The 24,674-nt window shown below is 25.5% G+C and overlaps 2 protein-coding genes across 2 annotated transcripts; both read right to left on the reverse strand.

Moving 5' to 3' along the window:
• Positions 1-517: 517 nt before the first annotated feature.
• LOC135929749 (tRNA-uridine aminocarboxypropyltransferase 1-like) lies at positions 518-4,578 on the reverse strand. Its single transcript, XM_065466453.1, has 4 exons — positions 4,330-4,578; positions 4,141-4,284; positions 3,936-4,101; positions 518-914 (listed from the first exon to the last, which is right to left on the reverse strand). Exons 1-4 carry the CDS (start codon positions 4,531-4,533, stop codon positions 637-639), a joined length of 792 nt encoding a protein of 263 aa, XP_065322525.1. The 5' UTR covers positions 4,534-4,578; the 3' UTR covers positions 518-636.
• Positions 4,579-19,834: 15,256 nt separating this feature from the next.
• Positions 19,835-20,706, reverse strand: LOC135929502 (uncharacterized). The gene is made up of 4 exons (XM_065466110.1): positions 20,446-20,706; positions 20,323-20,397; positions 20,251-20,275; positions 19,835-20,149 (listed from the first exon to the last, which is right to left on the reverse strand). Exons 1-4 carry the CDS (start codon positions 20,672-20,674, stop codon positions 20,065-20,067), a joined length of 414 nt encoding a protein of 137 aa, XP_065322182.1. The 5' UTR covers positions 20,675-20,706; the 3' UTR covers positions 19,835-20,064.
• Positions 20,707-24,674: the final 3,968 nt, after the last annotated feature.

Consider the following 24,674-nt stretch of genomic DNA (forward strand, 5'->3'; position numbering starts at 1 on the left):
AAATGTAAGTTATTTTTTTAAATTTATAAAAAATGAAACATAATAATCATCAAGAAATCTCTGACTTATCATATTTTTTTTAATTATACTATGATAATTTTTTATAGAATATTATTTATTTTTTTAAAATTTTTCAAGTGGATCAAAATTTTAATTGTAATATTATTATTCCCAATAGAAGATATTGTATTATTTTTATTTAGTATAATAAATTATATAATATATATAAATTGTTAAATTTAAAAAAATCTAATAAGATACCATATTATTTATCGTCTATATGATAATATACTGCTTTGTTTTAGTATTGCTATATACCTTATATTTTGCCGATTTTTTAAAAAAAATGGTTAAATCAAGATTGTAGCCAACAAAAATATTTCCTAAGCCTCAAAATTTCGACAAAATATGGTGGAAAATTTTAGCAAAATTTTAAGGCTTAGCTAATATTTAATCGACAAACACTACTTATAAATGAAAAATAATGTGCTATGTTAAATCAGAAAGAGTAGTTTATTGAGTTTTTTTATACAAAATATATTTAATCACATTTGTAATAGTGAATATATACAAATTTGCTACATAAATATTTACATAATTTAAAATTTGACTAAAAATGGGGAAGGGGGATTGATTTTATGCATTATTAATTTGATTTTTCCAGGCTTTTATAACCTTTTTCCCGGCATATTGATTTCTAATATTTTCATGCATAAAAGCGTAGAAAAATAATAAGTTGTCGTATTTGGTTAAGTTGACATCGAGATCGTTTAAGCCCATATTATTTATATATTGTTGATATTCTTTCACAAAATAATAAATAGCCTCTATGGTAGATAGGTGATCATTTTTATGTCTTCTTTGATATCTCCAAAAATTGGTTTGATATTTATTTAGTTTAACGTGTTGCAATCCTAAAAAAAAACAATAAAAAAAATAAATGCGTTAAACAAAAAAAAAGAACTATTAAATTCTAATATATTTGGCACGAAATGTAACGCAATTACCGGGCCCAGATCTTTCTCCTTGGATCCTGTCGTTTATATATATCGTCGCTTGAGAATTAAATTCAAAAACTTTTTACGTCTTCCTGTGAAATTACTAAAAGTGGAGATAGGATAATCAAATTCTCAGACGACGATATATTGAGTAATCTCTAAATGAATAAAATATTGAGTAGCGTTTAAATTACAATATTTCTTTTATTTAAGTTATAAAAAAATTTAATATAACTTTTTTATTGAGGTAAATTTGCATTCGTCTACGTATAAGAGAGGGTAAGTTGGAATATTGTTAGCCATTGTGCTGTTATTTTTTCAACTTTAAATCATTTTTGGAAAATCTGATTTTACCGGAAATGTATTCTAACATGTTTGGAATACCTACCCTATGAATTTCACAAAATTTTGCTATGAACATTTGAACTTAAATATAATTTATATTCATTTTTCTCTAGATTTTATATATAAATTTAAAATAACTCAAAGTTATACGGAAAAATTGTCGAAAATTCATTATATAGGTATTTTAAACAAATTGGAACGTATTTCAGGTAAAATCAGATTTTTAAAAAGGTGCTTGAAAATAAGATCTTGAACATTTAACACATTGGCCACTGATGTAGGACACGTTCAAAGATTTGTATTTTTATAAACAACCAAATGTAGTGCTAATTTAGATATTAGGCCAATTATATTCTTTGGAGATGCCCGCCCAATCTTTTTAAGATTAACTCTCATGGATTATTCAAGGTTTAGATACAATCGCATGCCAGCTGGGGCCAGAAATTTTTTTTACATTGCCCTTGACTTTGGGCTGGGTAGCTCTTGTACTAAGATTATTAATTCAATTTTTTGGGAATATCGTTTGAAGGAAATTATGTTATGAGTAGGAGTTCTCATACCCACCATTTATTAAGTATATATTTCATTTCAGCCACATAAGCCATAACCAGGAATATTTGCTTAGGCGTAATATCCTTGGGGCGGGGAGGGGGGCAAATATTTAATTTAGTTTAAACTTAGGCTGAAATTGTTTGTAATATAAAACTCTTATGACTGATATTTATAGTTCATTGTATCAATTTATGAATAATATAAGTGTATATTGTATGATGGAATTTGAATCACGTGATTTGTAGTTTTTTAAACATCAAATTATTCAGAATTGATGTATAAACTAGAGGTCTGCCATGAACAAGCTTTTAACCCGCCCGCCCCTTTATATAGGCGAGCCGAAAAATTTAAATAATGTACTAGTAGGTTTTTAAGAAAAGTTAAATGAGCAGAGGAGTAAAATAAATTTTTGTTTAATTATTTTTAAATATCATCAATATTTAAACTGAAATATTTCATCTATATTTCTTTTTTTTAGGGGAAAAATAATAATTAATATTTGTCTCTAAGTGTTGTTAAGCGACTCGATTTAATCCGATTTTTAAATATGGCTAACTCAATATTTTATCCATAAAAATATTCCGCAAGCCTGAAATTTTGGTCATATATGGTATAAAGGTTCGGACATCTATAAGCAAAATCTAAAGGTTTAGGTAATATTTTTCTGGCTAATATATTGAGTTAGCCGTTTTAAAAATCGGCTCAAATCAAGCCGTTTAACAAACACTCCTTATTTTCTCATGCATAGTTTCTTTAATCGTGTCTCATATTCATGTCACCTCTCTATTTTTTATTTTTTTCTTTTAACTTAATAAATTCATACATAATCAAATGTGCATCCTTTATTTATATTTCATTTTTCATTAATCTATCTTTCAAAGAAAAAAAGAAAGACGAATTTCTTATTTTTATGGTAGTTAGGTTGACTGAATTTTTTTTTAAACCATGGGTGGGCAAGCTAGAAAACAATGGGTGGACTAATATTTTTTAAAAACATGAGTAAGCAGAAATTAACAGGCATGGCCAATTAGGTTTTTTGCATAAATTTCCTGACCCAGCCTAAATGTGCCTTACTCGTCTGAGCCCAATAAATTTCTTAACGAATTTCCCAGTCTCACCTGTTATAAGATAAATCAGATCTGATGTTAAAATTTTTAAAAAAAGTTTGGTCTGAAAATTCTTTGGCCATAATGTTAAATCTAATTTTTCTCCAATGTCAAAAAAGCTTTTCTATCTCTAGTCTATGACTATCTATATCTATAACAACATTTTTATACAATTGTGTTTTGATATCTTTGGTATAGGATAATATAATAAATAACTTGTTTAATTTGTTGTGAATGTTAACAGTTCTTAAATAAAATGACATATATGCTCATTATTTTTAATTTTTCTTCTCTCATAGAATATTAATCCATCAGTGATTTGTAAAGGCCAGCCCAATTTTTTATGCATGAATTGTCTAACCCCATACATTATATATATATTTTTAAATTAAAATAGAATGGGCCTGATGATGTGTAAAAAATTTATGGGCAGGACTAAAAAGTTTTTCTAAACCACAATGGGACAGGTTTATCCAAGTTGACCTCTAGTTTATAATGTATATCAGCTATGCTATGATTATCAGATAATTTTACCTTGAAATTTTATGGGAAAATGTTCGAATTTTTATAGATAATATAGTTGGTTAATTGCTTGATTTAATATTAATTTAATTGCTCATGGAAATTAATATTGGTATTCTAATATGCTAGCTAGCCCTAATTATGGTCTTATTTGTTGAGAAGAATATTATAATAACATATTTAAATATATTCTGGTCATTAAATTTACTGTAGACTGGCTCTTTATTTTACAATTCATAATAAACTTTTAGTGATTAATTTAATTTATCAAAAGGCAAGTATCAAAAAATAAGAGTCCTTGAAAAAATCAAGGAATCAAAAGCATGGAAATCCTATCTTAACATAAAAAAATATTTTTATTTAATTTAATTGATAGTATATACTATAATCCAATGCAATGATAACCTATTACCTTGAAGCCTTTCATCGCGTAAAATTTTATTAGCTTGTTTCCAAGTCCCGTCAATAAAAATTGCTTGAAAAGCATTTTCCTCAGTGTCATGAACATTATTTATTGAACTATAGGAGGCTAATATATCATTCAATGTAAATGCATCACTTGTAGGATATAAAAGCACCTAAATACAATTTTGCTTTTTAATATAAATTTTATTTACAGTTTTATTTTTAGCATTAATTTTTGGGAAATCTGGATAATTATAGATATTTACATCATTAGGAGCTAAGAGGGCAGCATGGACAGCAGTACTTTTACCTGATAATTCATTGGGGTGTTTTATAATGTGAATCTTTAATGGTAACTGCAAATGAATACTAAAAAACAAAAAAAATGTATATATATATACCTTTATGAATGGTATTTGTTCCTTAATACTTTCTACAGGTATATAGCATGTATAACAAAAGAATCGCCTGGATTTATTACATCTGGAGCATATTGATCGGTTTTCAATATTATTTAAAAATGTGTAAGAATTAATATTGTGATTAATAAAAGGATTTATCGTGGGATCATAATGCAAAGGGCTTGGGCTGAAAAATTCAATCATATGGTTTTTAGGAATAATAGTTAAAATGAGAGGTCTATGATCAACGTGCTAGATAAAATATGGGAGTTTCTTATAGGAGCAAGCAATGACATATAATAATAACTAGACTGACGATTCATTCATTAAAAGTGTACATCAATACAAATCAGCTAGAGACGCCATCTTAGTTACTGAATAAATATTAAAATTTTAAACGAGAGCCTAATTTTATATTATATCTGATGCAAACTTTATTAAAGAATTGCCTGATCATCGAGATAATAAGAAAGTAAGTTATCAATTTAATATTAGTTTTTAACATGAAAATAATTATTATAAAGGTTACCAAAATGGCGGGTCCAGCTGATTTGCTTTTAACGACGATTAAAAATGCATTTTAATGAATGAATTGTCAGTCTAGGTATTATTATATGTCATTGGGAGCAAGTTATTAATTCATTCATTCATTCATTACCACGCTAGAAATTGCACTCATCCCCCACTAGGAGTTGTAGCGTGCACCATGTACATTCACTAGTATATAGATCCTCATAGGTGTAGCCAGGATGGGGGACAAGGGGAAATTCCCCACTCCCTTCAAAAATTTATCACTTTTTGTAAATATCATTTTTAGCTAATAAAAAATATCCCCCTTAGTCATCCCCCCACTCCCTGACCCTCAAATATGTATGCATATATCTTAAATAATAATTTAAAAGAAAGAATGTAAAAGTTGATATTTTTTTATAAAACTATTCATCATAATTTCTAGATTTTTGGGAAAATAAATTTATAAATATGTAAAATAAACCAAAAATGTTTTTTAATAAATGGAATATAAGCCAAAGATAAGTCTTAAGACAGAAGTGAAATGTATTAAAATTTGAAGGAAACAAGTTCAGTTTTGAGTTTTAAATTTATTTTATTTCTACTTTTAAAAAATCAAATAATAATAATAATAATATGTATAACAATCAACTGGTATATATAATAAAACATTTCAATAGATATTCAAATTAATACTCAATTAACATTAAATTAAATTATTTCAACTGATCACAAATTTAAATTAACATGACAATAAATTATGTTAATTGAACACAATTAACATTCCCCTCTTCGACAAAGTATCAAGTTACTGCTCGGTGAGCGCATTAGTCTATGTTTAAGTCGCGTGAGTCCATACGTTTTCATAGGTTTGATAAAATTGTTGTACGTTATCATTATCATAAGGAATAATTGATCAAATTAAATGATATGGAATAAAGATTTTGGAATAAAAGTTTTGGAAAATGGAATGATAAATATGTAGAATTCCGTAAGAATGATAAATCAAAAAGATTATTATATAATATTTCGCGTTTTTCCAAATTTTGCGTTTTTTATATTTTATTTTAATAATTTAAGTTGCGTTTTAATATTTTATTTTAATAATTTTAGTTACGTTTTAATATTTTATTTTAATAATTTAAGTTCAATAGATTAGGTAGTCATCTAAATAGATTAATCATTGGTCATATAATAGATTAGGTAGTCATCTCAATAGATTAGGCAGTCATCTCAATAGATTGGGTAGTCATCTCAATAGATTAGGCAGTCATATAAATAGATTAGGTAGTCATCTCAATAGGTAGTCATCTCAATAGATTAGGTAGTCTTCTCAATAGATTAGGCATTGATCATGTCAATAGATTAGGTAGTCATCTCAATAGATTAAGCATTGGTCATTTAATAGATTTGGTAGTCATCTCAATAGATTAGGCAGTCATATTAATAGATTAGGTAGTCATCTCAATAGGTAGTCATCTCAATAGATTAGGTAGTCATCTCAATAGATTAGGTAGTCATCTCAATAGATTAGGCATTGATCATGTCAATAGATTAGGTAGTCATCTCAATAGATTAGGCAGTCATATCATTAGATTAGGTAGTCATCTCATTCTAGTCCACCACCCAGAGCCAGGGCACGATAAGTTACCTAATAAGGTCCTATCCTTAGATGCGTCAGACGCAATGTAATCCTCAAAGTATGTCTCAACCATATCAAGGTATATGTCCGTCATCTCTCCAATACAGTAAGTTTATCATCCATAATTAGCATAAGTTTATTGTCCATAATAAAAATTTTACTTTAAGAAAATACTATATGTTTTAAGTTATGAATTTCATATCGAACAAAAAAAAATATGTTCATCGTCAAACGGAATTAAATAATTTTATGTCTTTAAATTTTATATCGTCAAAGTAAATCAAAGAAAATCCTATGCTTTAATTTTGAGTCGTCAAAGGAAATTAGATAATTCAATCTCATTGAATTTAAGTCGTCAAAGGAAATTGGATAATTCTTTAAATTTAAGTTTTTAAAGAAAACTAGATTATTCTAAATCTCTAATTTTAAGTTATAAAAGAAAATCAGATAATATTATGTCTTTATATTTAAATTATCAAAATAGATCAGAAAATACTATAAGATGAAAAAATGTGTAATTCGTATTCAATTTATATACTATAATTTGTAGCATAATAAGCGTATCAAAATATAAAATGGCATAAAATTGTATAGTTTTAACATTTTGTGATCACGCAATCTATGAACATAAAGTTCTTATCTTGAATAATATGCGGTCTCCCATTCATTAACATCGTAGCATCACAACCACACATATCACGAGCATATGTGCGATGAAAATAGTGTCCGGCAAATTAATCACCTTAAATTAAACATTAAAAAAAAATTTTTTTTTTACCTTTGTATATGTATATATCAGAATAATATTTGACTATATATATTTTTTTAAAAAAAACAAGTCATGTCCTTTGAATTTAATTTAATTTAATTTTTTACTTTTTTTTAATTTAAGGCAAATTTTATATATTTATTTTATTTTTACAAAAACGTGCCGGGGCACCATGAAAGAAACAAATTATTTTTTGTGTTTTAAATTTATTTTATTTCTACTTTTAAAAAATCAAATAATAATAATAATAATATGTATAACAATCAATTGGTATATGTAATAAAACATTTCAATAGATATTCAAATTAATACTCAATTAACATTAAAATAAATTATTTCAACTGATCACAAATTTAAATAAACATGACAATAAATTATGTTAATTGAACACAATTAACAAAATTATTAATAATAGATCCATAAAATTACTAAATAATATAATATATCAAATACAATTTTTTATAAAGTGAGTAATTTTAATTTATTTATTTTAATAAAAGTAAAATATAATTATAAAACTATTGATTTAAATCATAAATTAAAAAAATATTAAAGCACAATACAAACAGTGGAATGTTACATGTCGTAGATTTACAACATATCTAATTATCAAATGACAATCAAGTAATTTTTACCAATATAGCGAATTATATATTTTACAGAAAACTATAAAATATTGATAAGGACATCAGAAAATATCTTTTAAAGACATTGTGGGATGAATAATATGAAAATTAAACTTAATGGCGTTAAATAATTGTATGCAAATTGTTGCTATATTTAATATCAAGAGCATTGATTAGTAAAATTTGTTAAATTATTAACTGTAATATATTCTCTAACTGTCAAATATGTCTGTAAAAGTGGAATTTTACCTAGTATTTTATAACTAATTCTATATCAACTTTATGTCTACTTACTATTTATAAATAAATTATTTATAATTGTTTGGAATAAATTATTACCATGTTATATTAAGGTATATACAATACAAGTAATTTATTATATTTTTATTTTATCTAAACTAATAAAAATATATTTCATATTTGTTCCAGGCTTAATTTGTAAAAATATTTTATGAATATATATAGACTAAAGTAACCCGGCCGAAGGCCGGGGAAAAGCGAGTCGAAGGCCCACCCAAAAGAGGGTCTGGGGGAAAAGCCCTCAGTAATTTTTTAATTCCCCCCCCCTTATGAAAATCCTGGCTACGCCTATGTAGATCCTATACATGATGTATACCCGTTTTATTATAGTGAACGGTACTATGTAGTCAGCTAGCATAGTAAAGAAGAGTGGAGTAAGGATGTAGGAATCTATTAGTTTGTTACCGGCAAGATAGTATTAAGAAATTGTAACCATTAATAATAATGTACCAGACGCCTGGTTAGATATTTAGGAGAAGAAAAAAGTAAGACTTATGTTTAAGTATATCCTTGGAAGATAACCTTATGTCTATATAGCGTGTCCTATTCTGGAGGCATCCAGCTTCTCTGTAATTGTAATCTCAATCCCTGAAACCCGTTATCTTAAAGAGCTTTATATCGTTTTGTCTAATTTTTTCCTGTTTTTTCTTCTTTTTACCTTCATTAATTTATGTCATTCACTGGAGTCAATAGTTTCCCCATAAATCCTTATCTGTACTAGGCAAGCGATGCTCGGGATCCTCATTATTTACCACATTATCATTATTATAGTGAACCCGGAATCATTATCATTATGATTATTCACGGTTCTTAGATTATCATTGCATTCATCAAAATCATTTATCCAGTAGGGAAAGGAAAAAGACAGGGAAAGGAGTTATAAAGGGGAGGGGGGAATTAAAAAAAAAATATCATCTCCCTCATCATATTTCAATCCATAATTCCAATATAACTTGTGCCAAATAAATTGTTATGCAACCCGGGAGAAGAGGTTGGAAATAAGCCGGTGTGAGAATAGTCTAATACTTCCAAGATTCCTTTCTGTAACTTTTCCCACAATAATAAATGATAACAGAAAATGGGTTTCTATCCATATTGAATCGAGTTTTCATTTTCTACCCCAGACTAATATCGAACGAAAGGTTATGGAAACAATCAAAACATATTCCTTTCCATATTATACTAAAGAAAAAACGAATTAATTTCTTAGCGCACATCCTGAGACACCCCAACTGCAATTTGGTTCATGATGCTTTAACTTGGCTTTTTAGCTGTAAAGGTAAATCATACAGCAGATACAAAACATTATGGCTCCACCGGGTATTGAAAGACGTTGCTGACCTGAACTTAAACTGGAAACAATTCACTATACTAAACAAGAATAAAAAATCTATCAAAAAGCTTCTTAAGGTAAAATCTGGGTACCTGAGATGATATCCCCTATCCGTTATTTCACCCTTACCCACAACTATACCCTTCCTCTCTCTCAGCCACCTCAAGAGTACAAGTAAACTTTTATTTAATAACATATTTTTTTTTATTTTATTAAATGCGAATCTTTAAACATTAACTTAAACCAGCCTTCCCCTATCCAATCATAGTTAGATAAAATTAGGACAGTAGGTATGGGTGTGGGCTGTCTTTTTTGGCCCCGTCCCTTTCTCAATCAGCCCATAGACGTTTAAACGATAATCCTTGGACTATTGTGCGTACAAGTACGTACGGCTTGCCCACAAACGTGTAAAGGGTTTCTCATAATTTTCTTCCCCACCTTAATAAATCTAATTAGATGGAAATGAGAAAAACCTAGCGTAGCTCTGTTGTTCCTACAACGTTGAGAGGGCGAATGCGCTTTATCACGTATCACGTATGTAAAATGCTTATTGAAATATATGTATTGAATTTGATTAAGAGATGTATTAAATTTGAAGAAGACAAGTCATATGGATCCAAAAGTAATGTGTTAAAATAACGCGAACCCTTATGCAACAACACTATGATGAGGTGGGGAAACGAAATTTCCTCAAAAGTTTCAAAGCAAGGGAATTCGGAATAAAGTTATTAAATTTTAGCTAATTTTTATGTTTTTAGATAAAAACTGGATTACTGGATTATAATCTATATTAATTACACCAGTACCATTGGTTCTGGTGAATTAAGGCGTTAGAACCTGGACCTAGAAATAAACCAGATGGATATTACCCATAAATGGATATTTTACAAACATGCAGCATTAATTAATCCTGGAAATAGACTACATTTGGGAACTTACTGTAAGCAAACATCCACAACTTCATATTGAAAGCAAATTTTATCGCTATATGAATGGAGCAAGTTTAAAAATTTCTTTTTTATGCCATATAATCTATGGTAACACCTATTTTAAAATTAGTTTTATTTATTTATATCAACTTGGTTTAAAGATTTCATAACATGAATTTGTTCAACTCAACCCTTTTTACATCAATAAATATGTTATTATTTTTTTTTTCAAAGTCATTATTTTTGTTTTAATAATAAAATATAAAGAACATATATATTGACTTATATTTTTTGTAAAATTATTATTATTCGAGATTATTCCTTTTTCCTTACATGTTATAAAAAATTTATATGTGGTTTGATTGATTTACAATGAGAATAATTTAATCTTTTATTTTCTTAAAACTTCAATATCTGCTTTTATATATCATTATCTAGTCATATATATCCTTGGTCAAATCAATTAATTGGTAATATGTTAAATTGACGCCTCAAAATAAAAAAACATTTAAATGGACATGTAAAGTCAAAATGAAATTAACGCTTTAGGCAATAATAAATAAAGAAATATATTATTTAACAACAGTAATATAACAATATTTTATTCTCGTTACTTTTGAACACCTATATAATAATAATAATAAAATATCAATCCCATATAGTTCTATCAAAGAAATTCTCATTTAAAACGAGCATTTATTTTTATAAAAATTTTTACATTAAATTTATAATCTACTTATTAAAAGTCGGGAATATCTATAAAATTATTTGCTTAAGATAATTTTGTGAATCACTGTTTGTTTTATTTCATTAATGGGCGCTATATTCTTTATCAAGATAAAAATATCCTTCACCAAAGATTTAAATGGAGAAAAAAAAATTTTTGAATATTTATATATTTTTTTTATATTTAAATTTTGATATTTAAGTTTTGATATTTAAGTTTTAATATTTTATATATATTTTTTTTATTATAATTAGTCTTAATATATATTATTATTAATGTAAATTATATGCCATAAAAATATAATAAATTTTGCATTAAAATATTTTTATTTTTAATATAAAAAAGTGTTAAAATCTTAAAAGTATCGAAAACAGAAACAGATATCTCTAAAATAGTATCTAGAGATGATACTATTTTATAAGAGTGTATCAGAACAAATCTGTTTTTCATATTAAGTCATCTGAAAACAATTCACACACTCAAGGAAGAGTAGAAGTGAGCAAGATTGTGGAACAGATTCTTAAGATGACCTAAGAGATGATTTGAGACATATCAGATGTTTGAGCATAGTATCATTAGTCGAAGTCCTGCTAAGATGATGTTAGGTAGACACGACAACACGTTTTGATTGGGTAGCAGATATCTGTACTTTAATACTCCTTTTTGTAACAAATAAAATTAGATACTTTCCTATAATGGTATTTATTTTAGCCCTGGACTTATCAATAGGTATTGTTAAAGGATCATTGCTTTAGTATATTCCTCAGAATTATTTTTCAAGCTATTATTGGTGTTGTATTAAAGCAGGCGTAAACTACTAATATTTATTGAGGGAGAGATATAAGATAAAAAGTATTATATATTTAAAAGATGCAAATATTCGCAATACTGTCTAACCATTAATATATTATTTAATATTTATTAGAATCACATATTCTATCTTGTATTAACCCTTTCGGTCGCGGTAGTGCAAATATAAAACCACCTTTTAACCTTTATATCTTCTAAAGGAGTTGATCATATAAAATGAAACCACCACGAATATATATTAAAAGATATTCTTTTTCATATGTTTGTGGAGGAGTTACTTTTTAATTTTTTTTTTCGCACCTTTATTTCAAAATACGTTTTTTACGGTGATTTTTCTTAAAATTCCAATTTTAATTATAAGTAAGTATATTTATCAAATATTTTTAAATATATATATTCCTCACTATTTTATCTATCTTTCTAATATTTATTTTTGCTCAAATAAATAATATTTATATATTATTTTGATCTTTTTAATGTGGTATATTAAACTAACCACTGCCACTTAACAACAATATTTTTAATATTTATTTTTTTAAATAATTGATAAATTTTGCCAACTCATTTCGCAATAATTTTAGCTTGTTATATATATGGATGATTATCTGGACATTCCATCTGAAGGTTCTTCGTTAGACAACTCATCCACTGATTCCGAAGATGATTATGAATCGGATACACGTTACCAAATTGATAGTGATGATTATGAATCGGATACACCTTATCAAATTGAAATTGATCGATTTAAAAAAGAAAGGTATATATGCTACCGGAACACTAAACAAAAATAGGAGATACTTGCCCATAAAGAATATGGAAACAAAATTAAAAAGAGGTGAGTTTGACTGGAGAAGTGACAAAAATAATATAAGTATAATTAAATGGCGAGATAATCGTGACGTATTTATAATGTCCAATTATATTGATCCGAGATCAGTGGATACTGTGAAGAGAAAAAATAAAAAAGGGTAAGTATTTGACGTAAAATGTCCAATAATGATAAAGATGTATAATAAATATATGGGGTCTGTTGACCATTTCGACCATTTAAAGTCTTTATATGAAATTTCGCGAAAGTGGCGAAAATGGTGGCTACCAATATTCTTTTGGCTGATAGATGCGGCGATTATCAATTCATTCATAATATACAATATTCTTACAGATAATAAACTCTCATCGAAAGAATTCCGAAGACAAATAATTGCTAGCGAATTGGCATACTGTAAAAATGTTAATAGGGATGATAATATTCATAATGATAATAATTATATATCAATGCAAAGAAAAAATAATAAACCTTATATCCTTCCAGAAATTAGACTAAAAAACTCAGCTCATCAACCTCAGGCAGGAACCTCACGAAGGTGTACCTTCTGTAGTACAAAGTTAAATCCCAGAAGAACAAGGTGGTCGTGCAAATCATGCAACGTACCACTATGTCTAAATAAAAATAGAAACTGTTTCGAAAGTTTCCATAAGGTGTCAATGATATGAATTTAAAACCACCAGGGAGAGCCGCCATTTTGAATTAAAAAACTTTTTTCGTGTGTTTTATATTATATTATACTAGAATCAATAAAAAAATTACTAAATATCGTGTTGCAACATATTAATTTTATGAGGGAACCTAAAGGGTTAAAAGATACAAATATTCGCGATACTGACTAACCCTGAATATATTATTTAATATTAATTATAATCACATATTCTATTATTAAAAATTTATTTTATAAAACAATATATTCCAAGAATTAATTATTAGGTTTGTAATTCGATATCATATGACAAATAAAATATAATCGGCCATAGTATACATATAATTCTAATTAATAATACACAATATAGATATCAAAGCACAATTGATTCTAAAATTGTTCCTATAGAGTAGAGATATATATAAGAGCCCTAATTGACATGGCAAAATATTTGATATAGATATTAAAAATGTGATGGCTGAAAAATTCATACCATAATATTTAACGCCTGATTGTAGTATTGTTAACCCTATTATCTAAAAACACTACGATAGTGATTTTGCAATAGATTTTGTCTATTATTGAATCACTATCGTAGTAATAATTAATGACCGAGTTTAAACATTTATGAATAATGAGAAAATTTAAATTCATAATTATAGATTTCAGAATTACATTTATCTACAAACTACAAATGGTGTTATTGGTGTTTTAAGATATTTGTATATTTAAATAAAATTATATAAAATGTAAATAGTCTGTTTTACGCGTATTCAAATTTTTATATGAAAAATATTTACCTTGTATAAAAGGGTATAAAAATTATAATCATTAACATCCCGCTAGCCCATTAGTCGAAAATTCCTCACCCGCGCACCCATTAGTCTAAAATTTTTTACCTGCCCACCCATTATTTATAAAAACCCAAGCCTGCTATTATAAAATTTAGTTATGGCCATTCTTTCAATTTTTTAAGCAAAATTTCAGCTTTACACCTCTACAAAAAGTTTTTAGGAAATTACTATTTTAAGCATAAAAAAAATATTTAATTTAAATTATGGATATCTTATTTGATCAAATAAAATATTTAAATAAAATATTTATGAAAATAATATAAATATAAAATTGATATTATATGTAAAATTAATAATGCAAAAATAATAATGAATCGAGAATTTCAGGATTCAAGCACGTTATTTTTTGTTCTAAAAACTTTCCAGCAATGCTAAACCCTCGTTCAGAAGAACTGCAGAAATTGCCAATATTTTCTTGCTAATTTTGATAGATTTGGAAAATCCCTTTCTTGTCGTTTCTACCAAAGCCAAAAAGTTTATTTATTTTAAGAAAAAAGTTTTTATGATACCAAAAAAGGAAATTTTAATTTTTAATAAAAAAGGTTCGTAGGAACAATTTTTTTTAATATTTACTTATATGATTTAAATTTTTTAACCCTATCCGCCCATTTTAGATTTCTTAACCCGCCCACCTGTCCATTTTTGAAAATCCAATGCAGACCTTAGTTAACTGTGCATTCATAGTGAAATTATGTATAAGTAAAACAAAAATTAGGTTAAAACAAAAAAGTTATACATTTAATCAAAAATGTTATACTGAAGTTATTTGAATGATAATACTATACCATAAGAAAAACTGATTAATAACACATTTTCGTAAAATAAATCAAATATCATAATAATGTCTATGAATTCCCAAAGTTCAGATCTTCTAAAACAAAGTATTCATAAAATATTTTCTTTTAGAGCTAATAAAAGTTATTTATAATTTGTTTATATTAAATTTAATAAATAGATGTACATTAAAAAAGATCAAAAATTAAAACATATAATTTAATAATATTCATTTCGCAAGATGGCGTTTATTTTTTTAAACTTAATTTAAATATATAAATTTATGTCATATGGTATTGAATAGTACCAAGTGATTATTTGATTACAATTATTATTATTATATGATCCTGATATAACTAAAAGCAGGGTTGGCAAATCGGTAATTGGCCGGCCAATTGTCAGAGAAAATATTCTCTAAAAATCTGATGAAAAAAAAACTAAGAATATGTTAAACGATCCTATAATACAATACGAATCAGGCATTTTATAAGGTGCTCATAATAAAAATATTTCAAGTGATATGATAAATTTGAGATTATTAAATTTTGAGTTAAATTAACCCCACCTTTGATAAATAGTGTTAAAGAGGAAGTTGAGTAATAACCAAGATTTTATTCAAAATATAAATTGATAGGGAGAGTTAAACAATCATGCCGTTTTTAATTTCTGATTTTGTTAATTTAGTTTTTGATGTTAAATTGATTTTTATATTTAATTTTGAATTGAATTTTAATTTTATTAATCTAATTTGTAAAGGAAACACCTTTCAAATTTTCCAAAATAAATTATATATAAAACGCTAACCAGTAGAAAGATACTAAATGTATTCATTTTAATCTATTTATACTCAATTAATAAAAATTTTATTTATCATACATCAATATTAAAATCCTTGAGATATAAACTTAGAATTATACTTAAAATGACATAAACTTAGAATTATACTTAAAATATACATTTGACAAAAATAAACATAAACTTTTAATAATTTTGATCTTTAGCGAAATAATTTTACTCTTAAGTCAGCAACAAAAACTTTTAGACTTTCTCCATGAATTGTAAATTATTATAGGAATAATGGTAGTTTTATTAAACGGCTCGTTTTGAACAGTAAACTTAAATTAAACCTGGAGATTTTGCTAATATCAATTTAAAACTTTGTTGCATTTTACAACAAAATCTTTATCATAATAAAAATATAAAATACATTACTAATCAAAAAAAGTATCAAAATGATTATAAAAAAAATTATTATAATAATGAATATGAAATTTTTATGAACGAAACTTAGAAAGAAATATATTTAATAAAAAATCTATAATAAGAAAAAGAACATACGTTGAAAAAGATATATAGATATTATCAAATTATTTTAGAACTTTGGATTCTGAGAATTATTCTTATCCCAAGAATTTTTATATCTCAAGATTGATATTTATAAAATAATTTTAATATTTTATCAGGATAGTTTTTTGCATTATAAGTGTTTAACTAAAATACTAAGCCCTATAAATAATATAATAAATTTTCACAAAAATTAAACAATTTGGAAGAAGAATTTAAATATTATAACATGCCGAGAATAAAGATCCTTGGGTCGGGGTTGACAAATTCATCAAAAATATTTATTGGGTCTAAGCAGGCTAGACTTTGCAACATCTAATTCATAGAACATAGATTTCTTAACCCCACTAGCACAAGTTTTACTTATTATGATTAAAATATTATCTAGACACCATTAAATGTTCGTAAAATTTTCCTCAAATTATAAGAGTATCTTTTCTATATAAATTAAATGATATATTAATATTTTTAAATTTAATACTAATTAAAATAATTGTCTTGTAAATTTTTTTTTCTATATTTTGCATCCTATATAAAAAAAAATTAATTATTTTAAAATATATTTTGTGTATAAAATGCACATTACTTAGACTACCCCACTTTTTGCCTCGAAATTAAATTATATGAACAAGACTTTTTTTTTCTTTAAAACTTTATTCAGTAAAATAGGAGTTTATAAGAAAACTTATATTTAACTCCTAAGTTTACCAGTTATTTTTCCAACAGTACTCTACAATTAAATCGTAATAAATAAAAAATTTACATTAATTTTTATTTATCATTAAAAACCCTGCATTTATAGTTATCGCGAATACTCAGTGAATTATAAAAAAATTCTCTGTGTTTTTCTATTCTCGGTCGCGAAAAGAGGTTACCGTGCAATCATAGTTAGCAAGGATTTGAGGTGAAGTATACATATGCTAAATTTTTTTTATATTTATGTATACTTCGCCGCGAATTCGCGATAACTGTAAATCCAAGGTAACAGCATTAAAACTAGTGTTGTTAAAAAGCCCGATTTGGGTCGATTTTAAAACCACTCGATTAAGATAGCCATAATATTATTAAAGCTAGGAGATTTTGCTTATAGATATCAGAAAAGTTTGAACCTCTATTTGCCAAATTTCGAGGCTTATCCAATATTATTTTGGATAAGATTTTAATCGAGCCGTTTAAAAAATCGAGCCAAATCAGGCTTTTTAACAATACTAATTATTTAAAATAAATCAAATCGCATATCTAAAATATGGTGGGACAATAAGAATGCTTAGGAATGGGACTTAATATGAAAAATTATTTTTGAATAAAATAATGAGTCAGCCGTTTTTAAAAATCGGCTCAAATCAAGCCGTTTAACAACACTACTAAAAAGTAGTTGCAATTATTTTTATATGTTAATTAATTCCTATGTTACTATTAAATTATTTTAAAATAAATTGAATTGGGAATTTTTTTATAACAAAATTATATAGTTACCTTTAACGAAAATTCAACATAATTTTCTATAACAATACTTGTTTAACCTCTGAATTGTGAGGTAAGGTGTTTTTCATATTCCAGGTAAAATTTTGAATGCAACACAATATAAACATATTCAATTATCTTTGTAAAATATTTTAAAATTTTGTAAAAATCAAGATTTTTAAAAATATTTATTTAAATATTATATTTTATAACTATATATTTTCTATTCAATCATAATAAAATTTGGAATATTTAATTCACCCTTGTGTTAAAGGGTGGCTTTAATTCATATTTCAACCTAAAGTTTTGAATGCATTCTCACAATATTAACATATTTTAATTTTTTTGTAAAATATTTATAATTTTTGTATTAAGACATAAATAGGATATTAGGATGATTTTTTATTAATTATCTATTTCATTCATAATAAAGTTGAAATATTAAACATAATTAACTATTGTAATAAATTGTAATAGAGAATTTTTTTAAATTTTATATAAAATAATAAAATATCATTCTTATTAAATATTAATAATATATTTATGGCACAAAAATCTATAAATGAAGAAATTAACTTTAGGCTATTACATTTTTAAGGAACCTGTTACTTGTATATGGTTATTTTAACAACGATAGGGTGGAGCTAAAGAGCATTAATTAATTCTAACTTTTAATAAATTCATTTTAAAATTAAGACTAATAACAACATATAACACTTCAATTTAATTATCTTTTATTTAGATATTGGCGGCAAAGAATGAGACAAGTTTGACTTTGTTAGATGATGCAATTTTTTCCAAAGATCAAATATTAACAAAAAAGTAGAGAAATATAGTCTATTCCCATTTCATCTAGAATATGGAGACTAATAGTGATAGATCGTATTCTTTGCCAGAGAGTGATGATGGACTTAGATATATTGCAATAGATTCTTTTTCAAAATTTCGAATTGCAGCCCTTAAAGGATAAATCGGCACAGTCAGTGACTCTTTTTACATAAATTATTATGCAGATATCAAGGCCAAGATCTGTTAATAATTTTTATAAGAGAATTATTTGTTATATGTAGATTCAAATTAAAGATCAGGGACACAAATTTGTGAATGAAATTAGCAAGTTTTATCACAAACTAGTGGGAACACAGAAGTATCTTGTAAATAAGCTTAAAAATTCTTAATGTTAAGGATCTTTAAATTTGGTGCTAAAGACCATGATATTAAAATATTTAGAAAATTAATTCTTCGCCTGAATTATCCAATTTAGAAATATTATTATACTCCAATTCGTCTGAAGATATATTGACTTTTAATATTAAAGCAAAAAAATTAAATATCTGGCCTAATTATCTCAGAAAATATTAAAGTGCCTGAGGGCCAATAAATTTTAATTAATCATAAGAAAAACTATTTCTAATAGATTCTTCCAAAAATTTCATGAAAATATTGCATACCTTATTATGAATTATAGTCTTTTTTTTCAAATATATTAAAATTACTATATATTTTGGCAACAATACCAATAAACACTAGCCCAGATTAAAGAATTTCTTTTTTCATTACTTGAATAGAAACCTATTTCAGAAGTAAGACATAAATGGATTTGATCTATAATACATAGCAACTTATTGAAAATGATGCTCATTTGTAAAGAAGATTAAATCTCGATTTATGTATGCTATTTTGATTATTAACCTTTTCAAATCATCATATGTTATTAAATCCTATATCTTATTATGACTTACCGGTTTATATGTATATAGAATATTTTTTAACAATATTATGCATTACATTTGGTATAACCTCTCTCCTTTTAAAATTCCAGGCTACGCCCTTATCTAAATCCATTAATATATTTTTTTATTGTGTCCAAAGGGCAATCTATCTTGTGGAAATAAAATATAAATATTTATATTCATCAAGCCCCCCCCCCTTTCCAACGATTAGCCAATTATAACTTGTAATAAAAATTTTTATTGAGGAATATAATATAACTATTGTATTAAAATATTTATTGGCATATATGCATATTCTTATAATCAAGCGTTTTTTTAAAGAAATAATTTAATTGGGTTATTATATTTTATAAATATAAATCGAAAAATATAATATAATATCGTTACCAAAAAATTTATTAAAGATCATTATTGGCAATAGGAATATTATCATCATTGATTATCATCAGTTGCCATTACCATCATTATCCGCATTATCATCATTTATAGATTGAGTTTCATTATCAATACTACCTGCTACCGCTGCGCTCCTATTAAAATTAGTAAAATAAATATTAAAATTTATTAAATTACACAAATTTTTAATTGTAAAAGTTATCAATTATTTTTTTATAAAAACAATCAAAATTACCTCAATCCTAGGAAGGGCCAATATGCTATAATAAAATGAAAATTATTGAATAACATATTATAAATTTCTAACTTCTACAATGCCAGCAGTTTGTGCTGCGATTAAAGTATTTTCTATAAGAAGGGCATGAACATATGGAAGGGCAACCTGAAAATATATGTAAAATAATTATAGTATATTCAAAAGTATACTAACATTTGGAAGTTGGACATCCCCGATGATCGGTTTTGCAGCCAAAAACACAAATATAGCGATTGCAAGTATATCTAGGCCAACAAAAGGTTGGAAATGCTAGAGCAGACTTCAAAATAGGGCCTTCTTGTCCTGCTAAGCTAATTTCGCTTAGATTCTGACTTAGAGCTACCTGATTCCACTTAAATAATGTCACTATTATTAATAAGACTGCTATGGAATAGGTTTTCATATTTTTGAATTATAATATAACAATAAATAAATTAAAATACAAATAAAAATCATGCTTTTTATATAGGTATTTTTAATATCCTGTTATGTATTTATTTTATATTATACCTGCCAAATTCTTCAATGATAGGTTTTAATGATATCAATAAATCATAACTTTTATATTTAAAAAATTTTCGATTGATATTTTTCTTCTAATTAAAAAGTGTTGGCATCAATAAAATATATATCTATTTATATATAAATAACGCATAAATTACACTTGCAACAGGTCCAATAAATTTTTTACATCATATTTTAAAGCGTTGTAGGTGTATATGCTAATATCCGTTTTCATATTTTGTTTTACATCTGAATTTAACAGCTAATAATATTGGCCTCGACTGAGATAATAATATTTTTGGCTCTAAAAAAATATTATCTTTCTTTTGAGATCATTTTACACATAACTTTACCGAATCAAGTCAAATAAAAAAAATAAAAGTAATTATTTCATTAATATGATTGTAGAAAAAAATAATTAATTTGGTTATCCCATGATAATAGTTTATCAAATGAAAAGTGACCAAATTAGTAGATGAGGAGAAAATAGATAGTCAATGAAAAAAAGGAGAGGCAAAAAAGAAATAAGTAAAAAAGAAAAGAAAGAAGAGATTGAAAATAAGAATATCATATAAGTTTCTTTCATTCAATATCACGAGAGATATATAAGATAAATAGATTATAATATTTTATCATAACTCATGCTAAGATTACAAAATTAGTAAATGACGCTAGTATGTTATGTAATGATTACAAAATCGCTCCGTTTGAGACGATTTTTTTTTAAAACGGCCATTTCAGTGTTATATTCGTAAAAAAATATTGTGCAACCCGTTCAGGATTTTTCTCAGATATGGCACAAAAATTTAAACATCTATTAGTGACAAAACGCTCGAACCTTAAGTAATATTTTTCTGGCTAAAATATAGAAGTTAGCCGTTCTTAAAAATCGGCTCAAATGGAGTGATTTTGAATTATTATATGTAAGAAGAACTAAAGAATTACAATGATGATAGTTTATAAATGGAAGGTGAAAAAACATGTTTGAAATAAAATCTTGATCAAAAAATAGTGCAGAAAAAAAAAATTAGGAATAGGAAGAAAAAATTTTCAGGGTTTTATTCCGGGATTCTTTATATCAGAGTAGTGGAATCAAGATTATAAAAGTGCAAAAATTCATCAAAAATGCGTTAGGTTCAGCATGGAAGTATTTAAGACTTTAAACCAAAGGATAATTATTATTTATCATATTTAATTTAAATTTATTCTAAGATGCATTTATTACAAATTAATCTTCTTAAATAACACAATGGTTAGCCGTTGAATTGGACTCGATAGCTACATTCGCAACATCCAATAATAACAACCTTTCCCATAGAAACTACAGAATCTAATAAAATACTTTTTTCTATCAAACCATTATTTTATTCCATTTAGCACTACTCTGGGTAATTTAATTGGAATGCCCTGCTTAAATTTTTTTAAAAATACCCGGTAAAAATTTCCCACAATACTGGGATAGCTGTGAAAAGTTTCTACATACTACATAATATCGAATTAGAAGTTTGCCGATCAGATGCTATCTCAATCCATGGGTTGCCCATTAGATATTATTTTTTTAATAATATATTATCTATGTATTAATTTAAAATATATTTTTTTACAATATATGAATTATAATTTTTTAAAATGTTTAAACTTTTTTAAATTGAATAAAAATTTTTAATTTTTGAAAAAATAATAACTTTTTTCCCAATCATAAATTAATATTTTAAATTTGTTCCATTTTTTTTACTTTCTAAAACTTTTATTATGATACAGAACCAGAGAATCATAATATTCATATATTTTTATATTATAGATACAAGGAAAATGATCTTAAAAAATTTGGGAGAGATTCCTGAGACACTCACATTTTTTTCGTTTGCTGCATTCTTAGAACGTTTAGAATACGAAAATGTAACTGGAACTTAACTTTTGTTCTTAAAAGAACTAGAAAAGAATGGATGCCAATAAGCAACGAAACATTTTTAATCTCATCAGAAAGAATTTTTATTTTTTGGTGAAAAATTAAATTTTTATTATATTTTTAAATGTAAATTTACAAATGCTGAGAAATAATTCTTTAGCAATTTTTTTTTGGTACGGTTTGGAAGTAGCGTTTAAACCTTTACAGATGAATTTTAGGATTGAGAAACTCAAAACTACGTTTCAAAAATAGTATCAGCCGCTAACGCTATCAAACAAAACATATACTTGATATTGGTATTAGAGATCTGCAAAGTTAGGCCCGACCGGGTCGGACTCGGGCCTAATTCTATTTAAAATAATCGGGTCCGGGCCAGGCCGAGCCTAATATTTTTAAAAAATTTCGGGCCGGTCGGGTCGGATTTTGGAAATTTTATTAAATATATCTAAATTTATCAATTTTATATTGAATTTTTTATGCAAAATAAAAATTTTGATTTAATTTATTGTAACTAAACGCTATATAACATATGTCTTTTATTTTAAGTAATTATAAAAATTAATTTCTATATTTAAATAAATTCGTGACTGGCCGGGCCGGTAAATTTTTTTAAAATAAATTTTGGGTTCGGGCTGGGCCGGCAAAACTTTTTTAAAAAAAATTTCGGGCCGAGCTTGAAAAATTAGGCCCAATGCAGATCACTAATTGGTATACAATATACTCAATGTATTATTATAAGACTGAGGATTCCTTCATTTAGATGTGCTTGAATACAAAAAATCTGCATTATAAAAAAGAATTATAAAAGAAACCAAACTAAGGTGTAACAGCTGATTTGCGTTAAAGGACCCTTCAAAATGTATTTTAATGAATGAATCTCCAGCAATTATTTAGAAAAATATTTTATATGTATAAGTTTATTTATGCAAAAAAATATGATTTAAGTCTGTTAAATTTAGAAATAATTAAATTCAGTTTGGGTTTAGAATGAATTCATTATTATTTTTTAAATAAGAATATAATTAGAAAATAAATGATGCATTTGGAAGCAGAAAAATTATTTTGAACCAGACCAGAAATGTCCCCAAATAGATATCAGAAATACTCGAGGATGTGCTTCAATTTTAAGGTTCCCATACGAAATCGCCAAGATCAAAATAGCCAAATATTTTTGTACGTAATTTAAAACACCACAAGTAATATAATATTTCCTATATAATACAATATATTATAATACTAATATAATGTAATAAGAGAAAATATAATACTAATATAATGTAATAAGAGAAAATATAATACAAATATAATATGATACTAATACAATAATATAATAATATACTAATATAATTTAATATAATATTATAAAATAATAAAATACTAATATATAATATAGTGTAATATAATATAAAATATATAATAATAATAATAATGTAATATTAATGTAATATTAATGTAATATTATAATATAATAAAATCTTAATATAAGTGTAATATAATATAAAATATATATAATATAAAATATGTATAATGTAAAATATATAAAATATACATAATATAAAATATACATAATATAAAATATACATAATATAAAATATACATAATATAAAATATACATAATATAAAATATACATAATAATTAATATAATTTTTTTTTTATATGGTCAAATTATTTTATTTATTTTAAAATAGGATATATACACTAAATAATTAAAAATATATACATTAAAAAACAAATAAGCATATATTAAAAATGAATTTTAAAAATATATATGTATAAAAAAGAACTGAGAAAAAAAAATATTCAAAAAAAAGTTGCAAATCACTCTAGGGAAGAGTTATGGCTTAAAAAATTGAACCTGCAGATTTCCAGGAAAATCTGCTGACGAAGGTAAAATTCTTCATTTGGCTCCTCTGAGATCTGTCTCTCATTTTTTCCTGTTATTTTAATAAAATTGAGGGCATCATTTCCAAACATGCCTAGGGTATTGGT

The sequence above is a fragment of the Gordionus sp. m RMFG-2023 genome, chromosome 5 (genome assembly GCF_954871325.1).
Source record: "Gordionus sp. m RMFG-2023 chromosome 5, tfGorSpeb1-WG-v2, whole genome shotgun sequence".
Lineage (NCBI taxonomy): Eukaryota > Metazoa > Nematomorpha > Gordioida > Chordodea > Parachordodidae > Gordionus > Gordionus sp. m RMFG-2023.